The 21,130-nt window shown below is 39.2% G+C and overlaps 1 protein-coding gene across 1 annotated transcript in view; it reads left to right on the top strand.

The window, feature by feature from the left end:
• The window catches only part of lrba (LPS-responsive vesicle trafficking, beach and anchor containing), a 971,728-nt gene that overhangs the window by 601,206 nt on the left and 349,392 nt on the right, over positions 1 to 21,130 (top strand). Inside the window, exon 38 of the mRNA XM_061881243.1 lies at positions 201 to 218. Within this exon, the coding sequence (XP_061737227.1) occupies positions 201 to 218 (18 nt within the window). The remainder of the gene's footprint in view (positions 1 to 200; positions 219 to 21,130) is intronic.

Here is a 21,130-nt window from a genome sequence, read left to right as displayed (position 1 = left end):
AAAAAAGAAAAGAAAAAAAAAAGAAAATCGAACACCAAATTATTTAGGGGGTTATATCGATCGATCTATCCATCCATCCATCTAAAATGCCCCTAACTTTTTTTTTTTTTTTCTTGTTTATGAACACTGACTTTTAGCAGTGTGCCGCCGCCAGAGGTGGGTAGTAACGCGCTACATTTACTCCGTTACATCTACTTGAGTAACTTTTGGGATAAATTGTACTTCTAAGAGTAGTTTTTATGCAACATACTTTTACTTTTACTTGAGTATATTTATAGAGAAGAAACGCTACTTTTACTCCGCTCCATTTATCTACAATCAGCTCGTTACTCGCTATTTTTTTTAATCGATTTTTTAATGCACGTTTTGTTTGTTTTTGATTTTGTCAGACACGCATTCAAAGTAGGAATTACGCATGCCTGCGTTTCACCAATCAAATGCAGTCACTGGTGACGTTGAACCAATCAAACAAAACCAGGCGGTCACGTGACTGTCACACGTCGAATCCGACCTAAAAAAGTTGAAAAACTTATTGGGGTGTTACCATTTAGTGGTCAATTGTGCAGAATATGTTCTGTACTGTGCAATCTATTAATAAAAGTTTCAATCAATCAATCAAAAGTGTAAAGGAAAAAAGACACTTTTTATTTCAACCGTACTTCCCGTCAAAAGCCTAAAGACTGATCACACAGTTCCTGTTTTCACAATAAAAGTTATGCTCCATCGCACCTGCGCTAACAAAATAAGAGTCTCCGAAAGCCAGCGCAAACAAGCTAGCAAGCTACGGAGTTTGCCGCCAATGTATTTCTTGTAAAGTGTATAAAAACGAATATGGAGGCTGGACAAATAAGATGCCAAAAAACCAACGACTTTCATGTGGTATTTGACAGAAAAGAGGAACTTTTTTTCTCCTCCATTTGAAAACGTGGACGTTATCAGCACTTTACTGTCTGATTCCAATCAATGCAAGTCATCAGAATCAGGTAATACACCAACTTATATTCTTGTCCTCATGAAAGATAGGAATCTATGTTAAACATGCATGTATATTCATTAAAACACCTTTAACATGTCAACAAAAACGGCAAAATAAGAAAATATAAATTATATACTGTATATATATATATATATATATATATATATATATATATATATATATATATATATATATATATATATATATATGTGTGTGTCTATGTATATATGAGGTAGATCACCTCGACTTGGTCATTTATTAAGTAATTGATTAACGTTGGTACAACGTCCGCATTACTGAAGAAGGAGCTGACCCGGAAGGCAAAGCTCTCAATTTACCGGTCGATCTACGTTCCCATCCTCACCTATGGTCATGAGCTTTGGGTCATGACCGAAAGGATAAGATCACGGGTACAAGCGGTCGAAACGAGTTTCCTCCGCCGTGTGGTGGGTCTCTCCCTTAGAGATAGGGTGAGAAGCTCTGTCATCCGGGAGGAACTCAAAGTAAAGCCGCTGCTCCTTCACATTGAGAGGAGCCAGATGAGGTGGTTCGGGCATCTGGTCAGGATGCCACCCGAACGCCTCCCTAGGAAGGTGTTTAGGGCACGTCCAACCGGTAGGAGGCCACGGGGAAGACCCAGGACACGTTGGGAAGACTATGTCTCCCGGCTGGCCTGGGAACGCCTCGGGATCCCCCGGGAAGAGCTAGACGAAGTGGCTGGGGAGAGGGAAGTCTGGGTTTCCCTGCTTAGGCTGTTGCCCCCGCGACCTGACCTCGGATAAGCGGATGAAGATGGATGGATGATTAACGTTGAAAAACTTATTGGGGTGTTACCATTTAGTGGTCAATTGTACGGAATATGTACTGTACTGTGCAATCTACTAATACAAGTTTCAATCAATCAATCAATCAATCAATCAATCAATCAATCAATCAATCAATGCCTACTGAGACTATGGTGCTGTTAAGTTATTGTGGCTCAATTTGCCTTATTTTTTTTTTTATTCTAATGTATTATTATTTAATATATATTATTGTTTTAGTTGCTTAAGAGATATTCCTGGCTCTGAATTTGCTCATTGCTATTTTTATGTTTTTGTGCATTACTTGTTGCCGTAATTATTAAACAAACAGGTTACTCATCAGTTACTCAGTACTTGAGTAGTTTTTTCACAACATACTTTTTACTTTTACTCAAGTAAATATTTGGGTGACTACTCCTTACTTTTACTTGAGTAATACATCTCTAAAGTAAGAGTACTCTTACTTGAGTAAAATTTCTGGCTACTCTACCCACCTCTGATCGCCGCCATCCTGCATGTGTTTCCTTTTGTTTGTTCATCCTCTCATTTTCCTGGGTGACTGCGAGGGGAAAGGACGGCAGCAGAGAGAGCGAGTGGTCCAGTCTGGGGAATATATCATGCGAGTGGTCCAGTCTGGGGAATATATCATTAAAATAAGTCGCTGACACCGGCCTCTCCTGACGTAACCTTTCGTCTTGTTTCTAGCCGACCCGACATTTGTTGCGGAAGTGCGGCTGGAGATGAGAACGCGGGGCCGGGTTTCCAAGCGGAGCGCAAAGGTCATATCTGGCTGTAATTATGTTCATCACATGCACTGGGAGGGGGGGAGAAAGTTCTCTAACTTCATCTGTAGTCAGGGATCAGACTCAACGTTGACTAATGTTCCCCTGAAAACTTCTTTTTTTTTTTTTTTTAAACCAAGTCATGTTTTTCTTTAGATTTGTATGTTGAGGACTTGAACAACTGCTGTCATTCATACTGTGCCAAGATGCTGGTGCGGTTCCTGGAACGTACCACCTTTCCCCGGGCGGGGGTGCGGGGTGTGCCGGGCTTTAACCTTGAAAGGCTAATAACTCTGCTCCCGGTAATCAAACCCTCCAATCGCTCCCTTCTCCGCGTCCAGACTCATTTGTTGACGTCGACGATGTGATCCCAGCCGTACAAGAAAAGGTCGTGGAGTCGGAAACGAGGTTAGCGTGTAGAGACGCTCTCCCTGACCACCTGAGGGCACCACAGACTGTGAATGCTTTTTTTAAATTATCCATCCATCCATTTTCTACCGCTTATTCCCTTTTGGGGACACGGGGGGCGCTGGCGCCTATCTCAGCTACAGTCGGGCGGAAGGCGGGGTACACCCTGGACAAGTCGTCACCTCATCGCAGGCCAACACAGATAGACAGACAACATTCACACTCACATTCACACACTAGGGCCAATTTAGTGTTGCCAATCAACCTATCCCCAGGTGCATGTCTTTGGAAGTGGGAGGAAGCCGGAGTACCCGGAGGGAACCCACACATTCACGGGGAGAACATGCAAACTCCACACAGAAAGATCCCGAGCCTGGATTTGAACCCAGGACTGCAGGACCTTCGTATTGTGAGGCAGACGCACTAACCCCTCTGCCACCATGAAGTCTAAATTAAATTTTTTTAAATTGGTTGTACTTGTATAGCGCTTTTCTACCTTCAAGGTACTCAAAGCGCTTTGACACTATTTCCACATTTACCCATTCACACACACATTCACACACTGATGGGAGGGAGCTGCCATGCAAGGCCCTAACAACGAACCATCAGGAGCAAGGGTGATGTGTCTTGCTCAAGGACACAACAGGCGTGACGAGGTTGGTAGAAGGTTGGGGTTGAACCAAGAACCCTCAGGTTGCTGGCACGGCCACTCTCTCAAAGCGCCACGCCGCTTTAAAAAACATTATTTTGAAAAAAAAAAAAAAGCCTTTTTGAGATATATACAGACCATCCATCCATTTTCTACCGCTTATTCCCTTTGGGGTCGCGGGGGGCGCTGGCGCCTATCTCAGCTACAATCGGGCGGAAGGCAGGGTACACCCTGGACAAGTCGCCACCTCATCGCAGGGCCAACACAGATAGACAGACAACATTCACACTCACATTCACACACTAGGGACCATTTAGCAATTTTCTCTAAATTAAAAAAAAACTTTACTTTTTTTTAATGTAATAAACCGTTTTGGCGTTTACAATAATACACCGTAAAATCTACACTTATTGATTGACGATAAAAAAATTAAAAAAACAACAGACAAACTGGCAAAATTTTACTGTAAAATTGTATTTTTTTTATTAGAAGTGGAAAAAAAACTAAATTTTACAGTAAAATTCTGACATTTTGAGGTGAAATAATTAAAACTTACCACATTTTTGTGGACATTTTAGATTTTTTTTTTAAATAAAATGCATGTAAAAAATGATGTATTAATTGCATTCACTGTTAGAAGCGGCCCTCTGGGGCCGAACATAACTGCCGTGTGGCCCTCATTGAAAACCACTTTGACACCTCTGTAGTAAAGGGTCCAAATAAAATGTCTAAGTACAATTCATCATTTTTTTTTGCAGATATCTTATTCATGACTTTGGAAAAGTAGCTGACATTATTAATAATCAAATTTTTTTTTCAAAGCATAAAACGGACATAAACATGCTATTATTTGAGATGACTTCATCAGTGGAGCGTCATTAGTCCATCCATCCACTTCTTCCGCTTATCCGAGGTCGGGTCACGGGGGCGGCAGCCTAAGCAGGGAAGCCCAGACTTCCCTCTCCCCAGCCACTTTGTCCAGCTCTTCCCGGGGGATCCCGAGGCGCTCCCAGGCCAGCCGGGAGACATAGTCTTCCCAACGTGTCCTGGGTCTTCCCCGTGGCCTCTTACCGGTTGGACGTGCCCTAAACACCTCCCGAGGGAGGCATTCGGGTGGCATCCTGACCAGATGCCCGAACCATATACAGACTAGTTCTAGCTATTAGGCTGTTCTAGTTTTTATTTATTTATATTAGAGATGTCCGATAATATCGGCCGATAAATGCTTTAAAATGTGATATCGGAAATTATCAGTATCGGTTTCGAAAAGTAAAATGTATGACTTTTTAAAACGCCGCTGTACGGAGTGGTACACGGCCGTAGGGAGAAGTACAGAGCGCCAATAAACCTTAAAGGAACTGCCTTTGCGGGCCGGCCCAGTCACACAATGTCTACGGCTTTTCACACACACACAAGTGAATGCAAGGCATACTTGGTCAACAGCCTTACAGGTCACGCTGAGGGTGGCCGTAGAACCAACCGTAGAACCATATTTGTAACGCCAACACTGTTACAAATATGCGCCGCACTGTGAACCCACACCAAACGAGAATGACAAACACATTTCGGGAGAACACCCGCACCGTAACACAACATAAACACAATTGTCACGTCAAAACCATGAATGAGCTTCACATGTGGAGTTATGAATAAAGTCTTATTGTCATTATTACGGTGAACATGTTAAAAGAACAACAAATTGGAGCAGATCCAATTGTAAATAATGCAAAAACACTGTAATTACCGCACTACAATATTCTTCATTCAATGACTGTAAATAATGTAAAAAACAGAGTATAAAGAAGTCTTACTGTACATAATCTATATACTGTTATACCAGTTGATCTGCCGCTTCTTTTCTTTCTCCTATGTCCCCCCCTCCCTTGTGGAGGGGGTCCGGTCCGATGACCATGGATGAAGTACTGACTGTCCAGAGTCGAGACCCAGGATGGACCGCTCGTCGGGACCCAGGATGGACCGCTCGCCTGTATCGGTTGGGGACATCTCTACGCTGCTGATCCGCTTGAGATGGTTTCCTGTGGACGGGACTCTCACTGCTGTCTTGGAGCCACTATGGATTGAACTTTCACAGTATCATGTTAGACCCGCTCGACATCCATTGCTTTCGGTCCCCTAGAGGGGGGGGGTTGCCCACATCTGAGGTCCTCTCCAAGGTTTCTCATAGTCAGCATTGTCACTGGCGTCCCACTGGATGTGAATTCTCTCTGCCCACTGGGTGTGAGTTTTCCTTGCCCTTTTGTGGGTTCTTCCGAGGATGTTGTAGTCGTAATGATTTGTGCAGTCCTTTGAGACATTTGTGATTTGGGGCTATATAAATAAACATTGATTGATTGATGATTGATTGATTTGATATTGCACTGGTACTGTATTGGACTACTGTACTGATACTGTACGGGAGCCTATAAAGGACTGTATTTTCTTCAGGGGGATGACTGGAATTATTCAATATTTATGTAAGAATCTAATCCAAGGGAGAGAGTAAGAGGAGACGGCTTATAAAGTTTAACAATTTACTGTACACCCAAATGTACGTACAATAATCAGACATGCACCTGGGGATAGGTTGATTGGCAACACTAAATGGTCCCTAGTGTGTGAATGTTGTCTATCTGTGTTGGCCCTGCGATGAGGTGGCGACTTGTCCAGGGTGTACCCCGCCTTCCGCCCGATTGTAGCTGAGATAGGCGCCAGAAAATGGATGGATGATTACACTTCAATCACTCTTTCCCACTCACACGCTACCTCCCCAATAGAACACACACACTAAACCAATCACACAACACACACACACACACACACACAGTCCAACCTGGGCCAGAAGATTGTCCGTTGTGGTCCTGGTGAATCGGTGGTGCACTTAGGGGTGGGGTAGTGAGTTGCAACTGCTGGATACAAAGGGGGCGTTGGAGAGGGGGGGACACCTCCCGTTGTGGAGTAGAGATATGAGGGGGGGGTTAAGCACGACTCAGGAGGTCCAGTCTGGAGTGAGAGTAGAACCAGCCTCGTCCTGGGTCACCTCCCTTGTCGACTAGTCCGTGAGGGCGTGCAATGGACACGCCGACCTCACCTGTCCACGTCCCTCGCAGCAATGTAGCATCAATCAATCAATCAATCAATGTTTATTTATACAGCCCCAAATCACAAATGTCTCAAAGGACTGCACAAATCATTATGACCACAACATCCTCGGAAGAACCCACAAAAGGGCAAGGAAAACTCACACCCAGGGGGCAGGGAGAATTCACATTCAGTGGGACGCCAGTGACAATGCTGACTATGAGAAACCTTGGAGAGGACCTCAGATGTGGGCAACCCCCCCCCTCTAGGGGACCGAAAGCAATGGATGTCGAGCGGGTCTAACATGATACTGTGAAAGTTCAATCCATAGTGGCTCCAAGACAGCAGTGAGAGTCCCGTCCACAGGAAACCATCTCAAGCGGATCAGCAGCGTAGAGATGTCCCCAACCGATACAGGCGAGCGGTCCATCCTGGGTCCCGACGAGCGGTCCATCCTGGGTCTCGACTCTGGACAGTCAGTACTTCATCCATGGTCATCGGACCGGACCCCCTCCACAAGGGAGGGGGGGACATAGGAGAAAGAAAAGAAGCGGCAGATCAACTGGTCTAAAAAGGAGGTCTATTTAAAGGCTAGAGTATACAGATGAGTTTTAAGATGAGATCAATAGCAACTAACTGGCTATACTGTCCCACACTCGCTCTCCACAAACTATACAGTCAACTGGGAGAGGGTCTATATCAGGGGTCGGGAACCTTTTTGGCTGAGAGAGCCATGAAAGCCGGTGGCAGAGGGGTTAGTGCGTCTGCCTCACAATACGAAGGTCCTGCAGTCCTGGGTTCAAATCCAGGCTCGGGATCTTTCTGTGTGGAGTTTGCATGTTCTCCCCGTGAATGCGTGGGTTCCCTCCGGGTACTCCGGCTTCCTCCCACTTCCAAAGACATGCACCTGGGGATAGGTTGATTGGCAACACTAAATTGGCCCTAGTGTGTGAATGTTGTCTGTCTATCTGTGTTGGCCCTGCGATGAGGTGGCGACTTGTCCAGGGTGTACCCCACCTTCCGCCCGATTGTAGCTGAGATAGGCGCCAGCACCCCCCGCGACCCCAAAAGGGAATAAGCGGTAGGAAATGGATGGATGGATGGAGCCATGAAAGCCAAACATTTCAAAATGTATTTCCGTGAGAGCCATATCATATTTTTTAACACTGAATACAACTAAATGTGTGCATTTTTAAGTCAGACCAACATTTTTAAGGTGCAATACGTTGGGGCGGTATATCTCGGTTGGTAGAGCGGCCGTGCCAGCAACTTGAGGGTTGCAGGTTCGATCCCCGCTTCCGCCATCCTAGTCCCTGCCGTTGTGTCCTTGGGCAAGACACTTTACCCACCTGCTCCCAGTGCCACCCACACTGGTTTAAATGTAAAAATTAGATATTGGGTTCCACTATCGACAGGCGGATCGGTGCGGCGTCTTCAGTAATGCGGACGTTGTACCGATCCGTTGTGGTGAAGAAGGAGCTGAGCCGGAAGGCAAAGCTCTCAATTTACCGGTCGATCTACGTTCCCATCCTCACCTATGGTCATGAGCTTCGGGTCATGACCGAAAGGATAAGATCACGGGTACAAGCGGCCCAAATGAGTTTGGGTCTCTCCCTTAGAGATAGGGTGAGAAGCTCTGCCATCCGGGAGGAACTCAAAGTAAAGCCGCTGCTCCTTCACATCGAGAGGAGCCAGATGAGGGGGTTCGGGCATCTGGTCAGGATGCCACCCGAACGCCTCCCTAGGGAGGTGTTTAGGGCACGTCCAACCGGTAGGAGGCCCCGGGGAAGACCCAGGACACGTTGGGAAGACTATGTCTCCCGGCTGGCCTGGGAACGCCTCGGGATCCCCCGGGAAGAGCTAGACGAAGAGGCTGGGGAGAGGGAAGTCTGGGCTTCCCTGCTTAGGCTGTTGCCCCCGCGACCTGACCTCGGATAAGCGGAAGATGATGGATGGATGGATGGGTTTCACTATGTAAAGCGCTTTGAGTCACTAGAGAAAAAGCGCTATGTACTTCACTTCTTATTCTTTTTAATAACATTGTTATTCTAAAGCTAAGCAATAATAAATATAATACTTCTTATCATTAATGCGAGTTCTTGAACAGGTGCGATCGAAAATGAATGGTTGGATTAAAATGCATGAGAATGTTTTATAATTTGAACGTTATTTTTAACACTGTGACTACCAGCAGAATTATTCATTATTTATCGTGTTAAGCAATGTCAGCTAAGATTTATCTGAGAGCCAGATGCAGTCATCGAAAGAGCCACATCTGGCTCTAGAGCCATAGGTTCCCTACCCCTGGTCTATATAAACAAACTGAAAGCAAACGTGACTAAACTTGCCGTTTGTGAAGTCACGGTGCAGCACACAAACACAAGTGCGAGCTGCGGTTAGCTTCCTAGCGGTTAGCATGCACTTCACGTATCCTGGCAACGTGAAGCGCCCAAATGTCTTAAACGTATACGAGTGTAAAAATATAACACTCGGAACTAATAATACTTCCAAACTGCAATCCCGGTAAACTGTTTTCCATCCATGTGCTACCGACGCTGCACTGTTAGTGCCGGAACTCTTTTAAACACTTTTTTTCCTACCAGCTGGCGGAAACGGAACTGCCCGTCACCGTGGTAACCAAAACCATAGCAACGATAAAACAACTTAAATATAGACATTTCAGCTTCCCAAACGACACGTATTAAATAGAAATAAATAATAATAATAGTAATCCCTTAACAGAAATGAGCTCAAACTGTAGAACTTAAAGAAACTATGACATTGACATGCAAACTTTCAGAACAGATACCTCTACCATAACTACTGGGACTTATCGTGCAACTTAATTGACTCGTAATTAATGTACATCAGAGCTAGTCGATTTTTTTTGTAGTTTTTGTATTTAGTGTATTAGAGTCTGCAACTAGTGTTTGCATCCCACTGTACGCAATATCTGAAGAGCACAAAAACAAGCATTTCACTGTGGTTTAGTCTGCATGTGACGAATACACTTTGAACCCTGAACCTTGATCTCCAAAGGTGCATATACAGTAATTTGGTAATATAAATAGTAAAAAAAAGAGATATGTATCTATATATATATATATATATATATATATATATATATATATATGTATATATCCACAAACATGCACATATCCACACATATGCATATACTCTATATACATATACACATATAACATTACTGCACATTATAGTCCGAAAAAAGTGCTCACTCAGTGCCTGTTTAATGCTACCATGTCTCTTGAGTAAAAACAGTTTTTTAGTCCAAGAACATCCGCACCGTAACACAACATAAACACAACAGAACAAATACCCAGAACCCCTTGCAGCACTAACTCTTCCGGGACGCTACAATATACACGCCCCTGCTACTCCCTAAACACCACCCCAACCCCGCCCACCTCAACCTCCTCATGCTCTCTTAGGGAGAGCATGTCCCAAATTCCAAGCTGCTGTTTTGAGGCATGTTAAAAAAAATGATGCACTTTGTGACTTCAATAATAATTAAAGCTGGGACCGACTTTTGCTGTTGTTTCCTCCCTTTAGCCATTCAACATATCTTTACCTGCACATTACCTACCTTGCCTGCATCCTGGGGTCACACTGGTGCTTCTTTCTTTCACCCATACATGCTGGTGCTTCCTGCCATCACCCAGACAACACATCTTTTACCTGCACATTACCTACCTTCTCTGTATCCTGGAGTCAAACTGGTGCCTCCTTCTTTCACCCAGTCAACATATCTTTACCCGCACTGTACCTACCTTCTCTGCATTGTGTGGTCACGCTGATAATTCCTACTTTTAAGCGGCCATCTTGAGACGGCAGCAGCAACAGTGTAGCGGTTCTTTGAAGGCTTGTAAAATCAAAACCGGAGCAGTTATTAAAACTCTTTCATCAACTTTTAATCAGAAGAGTCCAATCTCTCTCCTGTGCGAGTTTGAAGCCGACACCACAAACGCGCTCAGAGGAGATAATGTTTGAAAAAAGGTGACAGGTTTTTACAAAACTTTTGTTTTGAAGAGGTAATTGCCAACTTCCTGTTGATTTTTGCTGAAGGATGTAGTTGGATGAAATGTAGATCTAAGTGAGACCTACATATAGGTTTTTGTTTCATGTCTCTACGACATTCCTACCGGAAGTTACAAGCTGTTTTGTCTGTTTTCTTCCTAGGAGCAGTTTTGTCTGTGTTTTATTCCTAGGGGGTGCTAGAGCGCAATTTTGAGTTTTGGGGTTTTTTTTTTTTTATTAGATTGCAATTTTCGCCAGTCCTGATGTGTGCGTCCAGTTTGGTGAGTTTTGAAGCATTTAAAGGGTGTCAAATTACAGCTCAAAAAGGCAAAAATGACATTTTTTAGGAAACTTTTGTTTTGAAGGGGTTTTTGCCAACTCCCTGATGATTTTTGCTGAAGGAGGTCAGTGTATGAAATCTAGGTCTAAGTCAGACCTACATAGAGGTTTTTGTTTCATGTCTCTACGGAAGTTACAAGCAGTTTTGTCTGTGTTTTTTCCTAGGGGGCGCTAGAGCGCAATTTTGAGTTTTGTTTTTTTGATTAGATCACAATTTTCGCCAGTCCTGATGTGTGTGTTAAATTTGGTGAGTTTTGAATTATGTTAAGGGGGTCAAATTACAGCTCAAAGAGGCGGCGGTATAATAATAATAATAAAACCTTAGAAATACAATAGGGTCTTCTGTCCCAAAGGGACATTCGGTTGGCATTTCTTTTTCATAACTTGAGTGGATTTATTTTGGAAAACCTTGTTACATTGTTTAATGCATCCAGCGGGGCATCACAACAAAATGAGGCATAATAATGTGTTCATTCCACCACTGTATATGTTGGAATCGGTTGATATCGGAATCGGTAATTAAGAGTTGGACAATATCAGGTATCGGCAAAAAAAGCTGTTATCGGACATCTCTAGTTATAAGTTTTAAACTCCCTGCTCTGAAGTGAACGCAGCCCACCAGCGACGTGTAATTCATCAGTTGTACAATATGCATATTTTAATCCACTTTTTTCACTGTTTTTAATTATATATTTTATGTCCATATCCATCAAAATGTCTCTTAAGTTTTCCGTCAAATACCCAATTTTTTAGAATTACGTTCATCTGTTTTTTGCTACACTTGTCTTCTTTTTTTTTTTTTTTTGCTTTCTTTTAATCAATCAAGATAAATGAGGATGCCAGTTTTCCTAAAAGGGACTTATTATGATTTTAATCTACATTTAACACTTCCTCCCTTCTTTGTCCTTTGTTGGGCCCCCAGCGCCCCCTAGAGGGCCGCCAATAAATGTTATCTCAGCTGTGGACCCTATGGGTAGAAACACTCCCTTGTAATACACTTTTACACCACTTGTGGCAGTAATGGTGTCAAAGTGATTTTAACATGCCAGTTATGTTTGGCCTCAGAGGGCCGTTTCTAGCAGTGAATACTATTATTACACAATTTTTTAAATGCATTTTAGTAAATGATTTTTTAAAAACAAAAATATTAAAAAAATACATGGTCAGTTGCAATAAATTCACCTCAAAATGTTGTGTATATTACTGTAAATGGAAAAATAGTACTGATGTTTTTATGGTTAAAAAAAAGGAAGCTCAGTTGCCAGCATTTTTTTTTACTGTAAAATTTACATTAGTTTTTTTTACTGTAAATAAAAAAAACTGCAATTTTACAGTAAAGTTTTGGCACCTGAGCTGCTAGTTTGTTTGTTTTTACCACAGATCAAGAAGTGTAGATTTTTCGGCGTATTACTGTAAATGCCAAAACGGCACCGCAGTTTGTTACAGTAAAACAAGTACAGTTTTATTAGGAAATTTTTGTAGATTTTTTTAAAAACTAAGATGTAAAAAAAAAAAAATGGTAAGTTGCAATAATTTCACCTTAAAATGTAGTGTATGTTACTGTAAATGGAAAAAAATGTTCTGCTCTTTTTATGGTAAAAGAAAAAAGGCAACTCAGTTGCCAGAATTTTACTGTAAAATGTGCTTTTTTTTTTTTTGCTGTAAATTAAAAAAAAATGCAATTTTACAGTAAAATTTTGGCACCTGAACTGCTGGTTTTTTGTTTTTTTTACCGCAAATCAACAAGTGTAGATTTTTCGGTGTATTACTGTAAATGCCAAAACGGCACCACAGTTTATTACTGTAAAACAAGTACAGTTTTATTAGTAAATTTTAGTAGATTTTTTTAAACTAAAATGTAAAAAAAAAAATGGTAAATTGCAATAATTTCACCTTAAAATGTAGTGTATGTTACTGTAAACTGAAAAAAAACTTTCTACTCTTTTTATGGTAAAAGAAAAAAGGCAACTCAGTTGCCAGAATTTTACTGTAACATTTGGATTTGTTTTTTTTGCTGTAAGTAAAAAAAAAATGCAATTTTACAGTAATATTTTGGTACCTGAGCTGCTGGGTTTTTGGTTTTTTTTTTTACCGCAAATCAACAAGAGTAGATTTTTCGGTATATTACTGTAAATGACAAAACGGCACCACAGTTTATTACAGTAAAACAAGTACAGTTTTATTTGTAAATTTTAGTAGATTTTTAAAAAAACTAAAATGTAAAAAAAAATATGGTAACTTGCAATAATTTCACCTTAAAATGTAGTGTATATTACTGTAAATGGAAAAAAAAACGTTCTGCTCTTTTTATGATAAAAGAAAAAAAGCAACTCAGTTGACAGAATTTTACTGTAAAATATGCATTTGGTTTTTTTGCTGTAAATTTTAAAAAAAATGCAATTTTACAGTAAAATTTTGGCACCTGAACTGCTGGGTTTTTGTTTTTTTTACCGCAAATCAACAAGTGTAGATTTTTCGGTATATTACTGTAAATGCCAAAACGGCACCACAGTTTATTACAGTAAAACAAGTACAGTTTTATTAGATTAAAAAAAAAAACTAAAATGTAAAAATAAAAATTATGGTAAGTTGCAATAATTTCACCTTAAAATCTAGTGTATATTACTGTAAATGGAAAAACAGTACTGCTATTTTTAATTTGGGAGAAAAGGCAGGTCAGTTGCCAGAATTTTACTGTATAATTTACATTTGTTTTTTTTTACTGTAAATACAAAAATAACTGCAACATTACAGTAAAATTTTGACACCTGAGCTACTAGTTTGTATTTTCACCGCAAATCTACAAGTGTAGATTTTTCGGTGTATTACAGTAAATGCCAAAACGGCACCAGACTTTATTACAGTAAAACAAAAAAGCAGCTTTGTTGCCAGAATTTTACTGTAAAATTTACATTAGGTTTTCTTACTGTAAATAAAAAAACTGCAATTTTACAGAAAATTTTGGCACCTGAGCTGCTAGTTAGTTTTTTACCGCAAATCAACAAGTTTAGATTTTTCGGTGTATTACTGTGAACGCCAAAACGGCACCAAAGTTTATTACAGTAAAAAAAGTACAGTTTTATTAGTAGATTTTTTAAAAACTAAAATGTAAAAAAATATAGTAAGTTGCAATATTTTCACCTCAAAATATAGTGTATATAACTGTAAATGGAAAAACAGTACTGCTGTTTTTATGGTAAAAAAAAAAAAGGCAGCTCAGTTGCCAGAATGTTACTGTAAAATTTACATTTTTTTTTTTACTGTAAATTAAAAAAATGTACAGTAAAATATTGGCACCTGAGCTGCTACTTTGTTTGTTTTTTACCGCAAATCAACAAGTGTAGATTTTTCCATGTATTACTGTAAATGCCAAAACGGCACCACAGCCTATTAAAGTAAAACAAGTACAGTTTTATTAGTAGATTTTTTTTAAACTAAAATGTAAAAAAAAATATGGTAAGTTGCAATAATTTCACCTTAAAAATGTAGTGCATATTACTGTAAATGGAAAAACAATACTGCTGTTTTTATGGAAAAAAAAGGCAGCTCAGTTGCAAGAATTTTACTGTAAAATTTGCTTTTGTTTTTTTACTGTAAATAAAAAGACTGCAATTTTACAGTAAAATTTTGACACCTGATCTGCTAGTTTGTTTTTTTGTTTTTGTTTTACCACAAGTCAAGAGTTGTATATTTTTTTGCGTATTGCTGTAAATGCCAAAACGGCACCACAGTTTATTACAGTAAAAAAAGTACAGTTTTATTAGTAGATTTTTAAAAAATTAAATGTAAAAAAATATATAGTAAGTTGCAATATTTTCACCTCAAAATGTAGTGCATATTACTGTAAATAGAAACACAGTACTGTTGTTTTTATGGGGGAAAAATGCAGCTCAGTTGCCAGAATTTTACTGTAAAATTTACATTTGTTTTTTTTACTGTAAATAAAAAGACTGCAATTTTACAGTAAAATTTTGACACCTGATCTGCTAGTTTGTTTCTTTGTTTTTGTTTTACCACAAATCAAGAGGTGTATATTTTTTGGCGTATTACTGTAAATCCCAAAACGGCACCACAGTTTATTACAGTAAAAAAAGTACAGTTTTATTAGTAGATTTTTTAAAAACTAAAATGTAAAACAAAATATTGTAAGCTGCAATATTTTCACCTCAAAATGTAGTGTATATTACTGTAAATGGAAAAACAGTTCTGCTGTTCTTATGGTTAAAAAAAAAAGGCAGCTCATTTGCCAGAATTTTACTGTAAAATTTACATTTGTTTTTTTACTGTAAATAAAACATTTACAGTAAAATTTTGGCACCTGAGCTGTTACTTCGTTTGTTTTTTTACCGCAAATCAACAAGTGTAGATTTTTCCATGTATTACTGTAAATGCCAAAACGGCACCACAGCTTATTACAGCAAAACAAGTACAGTTTTATTAGATTTTTTTTAAAACTAAAAGTTGCAATAATTTTACCTTAAAATGTAGTGCGTATTACTCTAAATGGAAAAACAGTACTGCTGTTTTTATGAACAAAAAAGGCAGCTCAGTTGCAAGAATTTTACTGTAAAATTTGCTTTTGTTTTTTTACTGTAAATAAAAAGACTGCAATTTTACAGTCAAATTTTGACACCTGATCTGCTAGTTTGTTTTTTTGTTTTTGTCTTACCACAAGTCAAGAGTTGTATATTTTTTTGCGTATTACTGTAAATGCCAAAACGGCACCACAGTTTATTACAGTAAAAAAAGTACAGTTTTATTAGTAGATTTTTAAAAAATTAAATGTAAAAAAATATATAGTATGTTGCAATATTTTCACCTCAAAATGTAGTGCATATTACTGTAAATAGAAACACAGTACTGTTGTTTTTATGGGGGAAAAATGCAGCTCAGTTGCCAGAATTTTACTGTAAAATTTGCCTTTGATTTTTTTACTGTAAATAAAAAGACTGCAATTTTACAGTAAAATTTTGGCACCTGATCTGCTAGTTTGTTTTTTTGTTTTTGTTTTACCACAAATCAAGAGTTGTATATTTTTCGGCGTATTACTGTAAATGCCAAAACGGCACCACAGTTTATTACAGTAAAAAAAGTACAGTTTTATTAGTAGATTTTTAAAAAACTAAAATGTAAAACAAAATATTGTAAGTTGCAATATTTTCACCTCAAAATGTAGTGTATATTACTGTAAATGGAAAAACAGTTCTGCTGTTCTTATGGTTAAAAAAAAGGCAGCTCATTTGCCAGAATTTTACTGTAAAATTTACATTTGTTTTTTTTACTGTAAATAAAACAACATTTACAGTAAAATTTTGGCACCTGAGCTGCTACTTTGTTTGTTTTTTACCGCAAATCAACAAGTGTAGATTTTTCCATGTATTACTGTAAATGCCAAAACGGCACCACAGCTTATTACAGCAAAACAAGTACAGTTTTATTAGTAGATTTTTTTTAAACTAAAAGTTGCAATACTTTTACCTTAAAATGTAGTGCGTATTACTGTAAATAGAAAAACAGTACTGCTGTTTTTATGGAAAAAAAAGGCAGCTCAGTTTCCAGAATTTTACTGTAAAATTTGCCTTTGTTTTTTTTACTGTAAATAAAAAGACTGCAATTTTACAGTAAAATTTTTACACCTGATCTGCTAGTTTGTTTTTTTTTGTTTTTGTTTTACCACAAATCAAGAGGTGTATATTTTTCGGCGTATTACTGTAAATGCCAAAACGGCACCAAAGTTTATTACAGCAAAAAAAGTTAAAAAAAAAATAATAATAATTTTGAGAAAAATGCTGTAAAAACCAAAAAAGATTTTACCATCAAATCTATTGCTATTTTTACAATTTGATGGCTAACTTGCTTTGAAATCATTATTAGTATCTATTTCTACTTAAAAATGGTTTGAGAATATATTTTTGCATAATTAGCCAATATTTAAATGAACATCATTTGAGATTAAATGGAGCACAGATATGTTTTCTTCCCAAAATAGAGAGAAAGAATACATTTAGTAAGAAAAGTTGCCGTACTTCTTATTTCCAGGCTTTTGAGGGCCAAATAATTATATTATTTATATTATATTGTAACACGTGGCTTGGCATTGTCTTGCTGAAATAAGCAGGGGCGTCCGTAAAAATGTTGCTTGGATGTCAACATAATGCTGCTTCACAGTCAGATTTTTTTTAACTTCCTTCCTGTGTATGTTTGCAAACAGTTCATGTGTGGAGACGTTCCGTTTAGATGAAGCCTCGTCCTTGCCCTCGCCAAAATAATCGGAATGTATCTTTTGGAAATGTACGATGTTAAATGTGTTTGTTGTTGTTTGTTTCAGACACGGTCGTAAATAAGCTCCATAAACATGATATAGAGTCATGGTCACAACATGTTTTCATATGAGTTGGGAAATTGTGTTTGATGTAAATATAAACGGAATACAATGATTTGCAAATCCTTTTCAAGCCATATTCAGTTGAATATGCTACAAAGACAACATATTTGATGTTCAAACTCATAAACATTTTTTTTTTTGCAAATAATCATTAACTTTAAAATTTGATGCCAGCAACACGTGGCAATAAATACTGATAAAGTTGAGGAATGCTCATCAAACACTTATTTGGAACATCCCAGAGGTGTGCAGGCTAATTGGGAACAGGTGGGTGCCATGATTGGGTATAAAAACAGCTTCCCAAAAAATGCTCAGTCTTTCACCAGAAAGGATGGGGCGAGGTACACCCCTTTGTCCACAACTGCGTGAGCTAGGGGTGTAACGGTACACAAAAACTTCGGTTCGGTACGTACTTCGGTTTGGTTCATTTTCGGTAGAGTAAGAAAACAACAAAATATACATTTTTTGCTTATTTATTTCCCAAATTTGTAAACAACGGCTTTATCCTTTTAACACTGGGAACACTATAATAATTCTGCCCACGTTAATCCACATTAAACTGCCTCAAATTGTTGCTTTGATTAAATAAAATGACAAAACTTTTCTTCTACATATAAAAAGTGCAACATTAAACAGTTTCAAGTCAACTCATCATGCTTAATTTATTACATCATTTTTGAAGCCTGTAGTTGATTTTTATCATGTAAATGTTACATTTTTATCAACATGTGATTGCAGGGACCCTGCCATTCAAAACTAGGCTGCTACATTACTGATTAATGTAACTATAGCTGAAAAAATAGTACAACAGCAATAGGAGAGACTTTTCATCCCTGAACACCATGGAGTTCAATGAAATGACAGACAGGCATGGCTTTGCTGCCCCTAACACACACACACACACTAACACACACACACAGCAAAATGAGCTAACGTTACGCTAAAAGCTAATTAGCCTTCACCTCAATCCAGGACTGCGAGTTTCTAGAAGGTCAACGGGCTCATGGTGATGTTAGTAGTAGTTGTGACTGGGAAGTGTTTTTTATAATTTGGGTAGAGTCCGCTGCTCCCCTGCCAAACACGTATCTGCTCGACGCTGAAGCAGTGACTCCATGCGCTCTGAATACGCACTGCTGATTGGCTGTTACATCGCTCTGAATACGCACTGCTGATTGGCTGTTACATTGCTCTGAATACGCACCGATGATTGGCTTTGTATGTAACCAATCAGATGGTTGTGTGGGCGGGACAATGCTTGCTGCTGAGACAGAGGCAGAAAGCAGAGCAGCTTGTGAAGACTCACAAACTCGTTTGGTACACCCGCGTGCCGAACCGAAACCCCTGTACAGAAACGGTTAAATGCAAATACATGTACCTTTACACCCCTAGCGTGAGCAAATAGTCAAACAGTTTAAGAACAACGTTTCTCAAAGTGCAATTGAAAGAAATTTAGGGATTTCAACATCTACGCTCCATAATATCATCAAAAGGTTCAGAGAATCTGGAGAAATCACTCCATTTAAGCGGCATGGCCGGAAACCAACATTGAATGACCGTGACCTTCGATCCTTCAGACGGCACTGTATCAAAAACAGACATCAATCTCTAAAGGATATCACCACATGGGCTAAGGAACACTTCAGAAAACCGCTGTCACTAAATACAGTTGGTCGCTACATCTGTAAGTGCAAGTTAAAGCTCTACTATGCAAAGCGAAAGCCATTTATCAACAACATCCAGAAACACCGCCGGCTTCTCTGGGCCCGAGATCATCTAAGATGGACTGATGCAAAGTGGAAAAGTGTTCTGTTTGTCTGACGAGTCTACATTTCAAATGGTTTTTGGAAATATTTGACATCGTGTCATCTGGACCAAAGGGGAAGCAAACCATCCAGACTGTTATCGACGCAAAGTTGAAAAGCCAGCATGTGTGATGGTATGGGGGTGCATTAGTGGCCAAGGCATGGGTAACTTACACATCTGTGAAGGCACCATTAATGCTGAAAGGTACATACAGGTTTTGGAGCAACATATGCTGCCATCTAAGCGCCGTCTTTTTCATGGACGCCCCTGCTTATTTCAGCAAGACAATGCCAATCCACAATCAGTACGTCTTACAATAGCGTGGCTTTGTAAAAAAAAGAGTGTGGGTACTTTCCTGGCCCGCCTGCAGTCCAGACCTGTCTCCAATGGAAAATGTGTGGCGCATTATGAAGCGTAAAATACGACAGCGGAGACCCCAGACTGTTGAAGGACTGAAGCTCTACATAAAACAAGAATGGGAAAGAATTCCACTTTCAAAGCTTCAACAATTAGTTTCCTCAGTTCCCAAACGTTTATTGAGTGTTGTTAAAAGAAAAGGTGATGTAACACAGTGGTGAACATGCCCTTTCCCAACTACTTTGGCACGTGTTGCAGCCTTGAAATTTTAAGTTAATTATTATTTGCAAAAATAAATTAAAGTTCATGAGTTTGAACATCAAATATGTTGTCTTTGTAGCATATTCAACTGAATATGGGTTGAAAAGGATTTGCAAATCATTGTATTCAGTTTATATTTACATCTAACACAATTACCCAACTCATATGGAAACGGGGTTTGTAACATAATAGTGTGAGAGTCCAGTCCATAGTGGATCTTACATAATAGTGAGAGTCCAGTCCATAGTGGATCTAACATAATAGTGAGAGTCCAGTCCATAGTGGATCTAACATAATAGTGTGAGAGTCCAGTCCATAGTGGATCTTACATAATAGTGAGAGTCCAGTCCATAGTGGATCTAACATAATAGTGAAAGTCCAGTCCATAGTGGATCTAACATAATAGTGAGAGTCTAGTCGATAGTGGATCTAACATAATAATGTGAGAGTCTAGTCTATAGTGGATCTAACATAATAGTGTGAGAGTCCAGTCCATAGTGGATCTAACATAATAGTGAGAGTCCAGTCGATAGTGGATCTAACATAATAGTGTGAGTCCAGTCCATAGTGGATCTAACATAATAGTGAGAGTCTAGTCGATAGTGGATCTAACATAATAGTGTGAGAGTCTAGTCCATAGTGGATCTAACATAATAGTGAGAGTCCAGTCGATAGTGGATCTAACATTATAGTGTGAGAGTCTAGTCCATAGTGGATCTAACATAATAGTGTAAGAGTCCAGTCCATAGTGGATCTAACATAATAGTGAGAGTCCAGTCCATAGTGGATCTAACATAATAGTGAGAGTCCAGTCCATAGTGGATCTAACATAATGGTGAGAGTCCAGTCCATAGTGGATCTAACATAATAGTGAGAGTCCAGTCCATAGTGGATCTAACATAATAGTGAGAGTCCAGTCCATAGTGGATCTAACATAATAGTGAGAGTCCAGTCCATAGTGGATCTAACATAATAGTGAGAGTCCAGTCCATAGTGGATCTAACATTATAGTGAGAGTCCAGTCCATAGTGGATCTAACATAATAGTGTGAGAGTCCAGTCCATAGTGGATCTAACATAATAGTGTGAGAGTCCAGTCCATAGTGGATCTAACATAATAGTGAGAGTCCAGTCCATAGTGGATCTAACATAATAGTGAGAGTCCAGTCCATAGTGGATCTAACATAATAGTGAGAGTCCAGTCCATAGTGGATCTAACATAATAGTGTGAGAGTAAAGTCCATAGTGGATCTAA

The sequence above is a fragment of the Nerophis ophidion genome, linkage group LG20 (genome assembly GCF_033978795.1).
Source record: "Nerophis ophidion isolate RoL-2023_Sa linkage group LG20, RoL_Noph_v1.0, whole genome shotgun sequence".
Lineage (NCBI taxonomy): Eukaryota > Metazoa > Chordata > Actinopteri > Syngnathiformes > Syngnathidae > Nerophis > Nerophis ophidion.
Note: the sequence above shows the minus strand (reverse complement) of the source record. Positions and strands in the feature narration are given on the sequence as shown.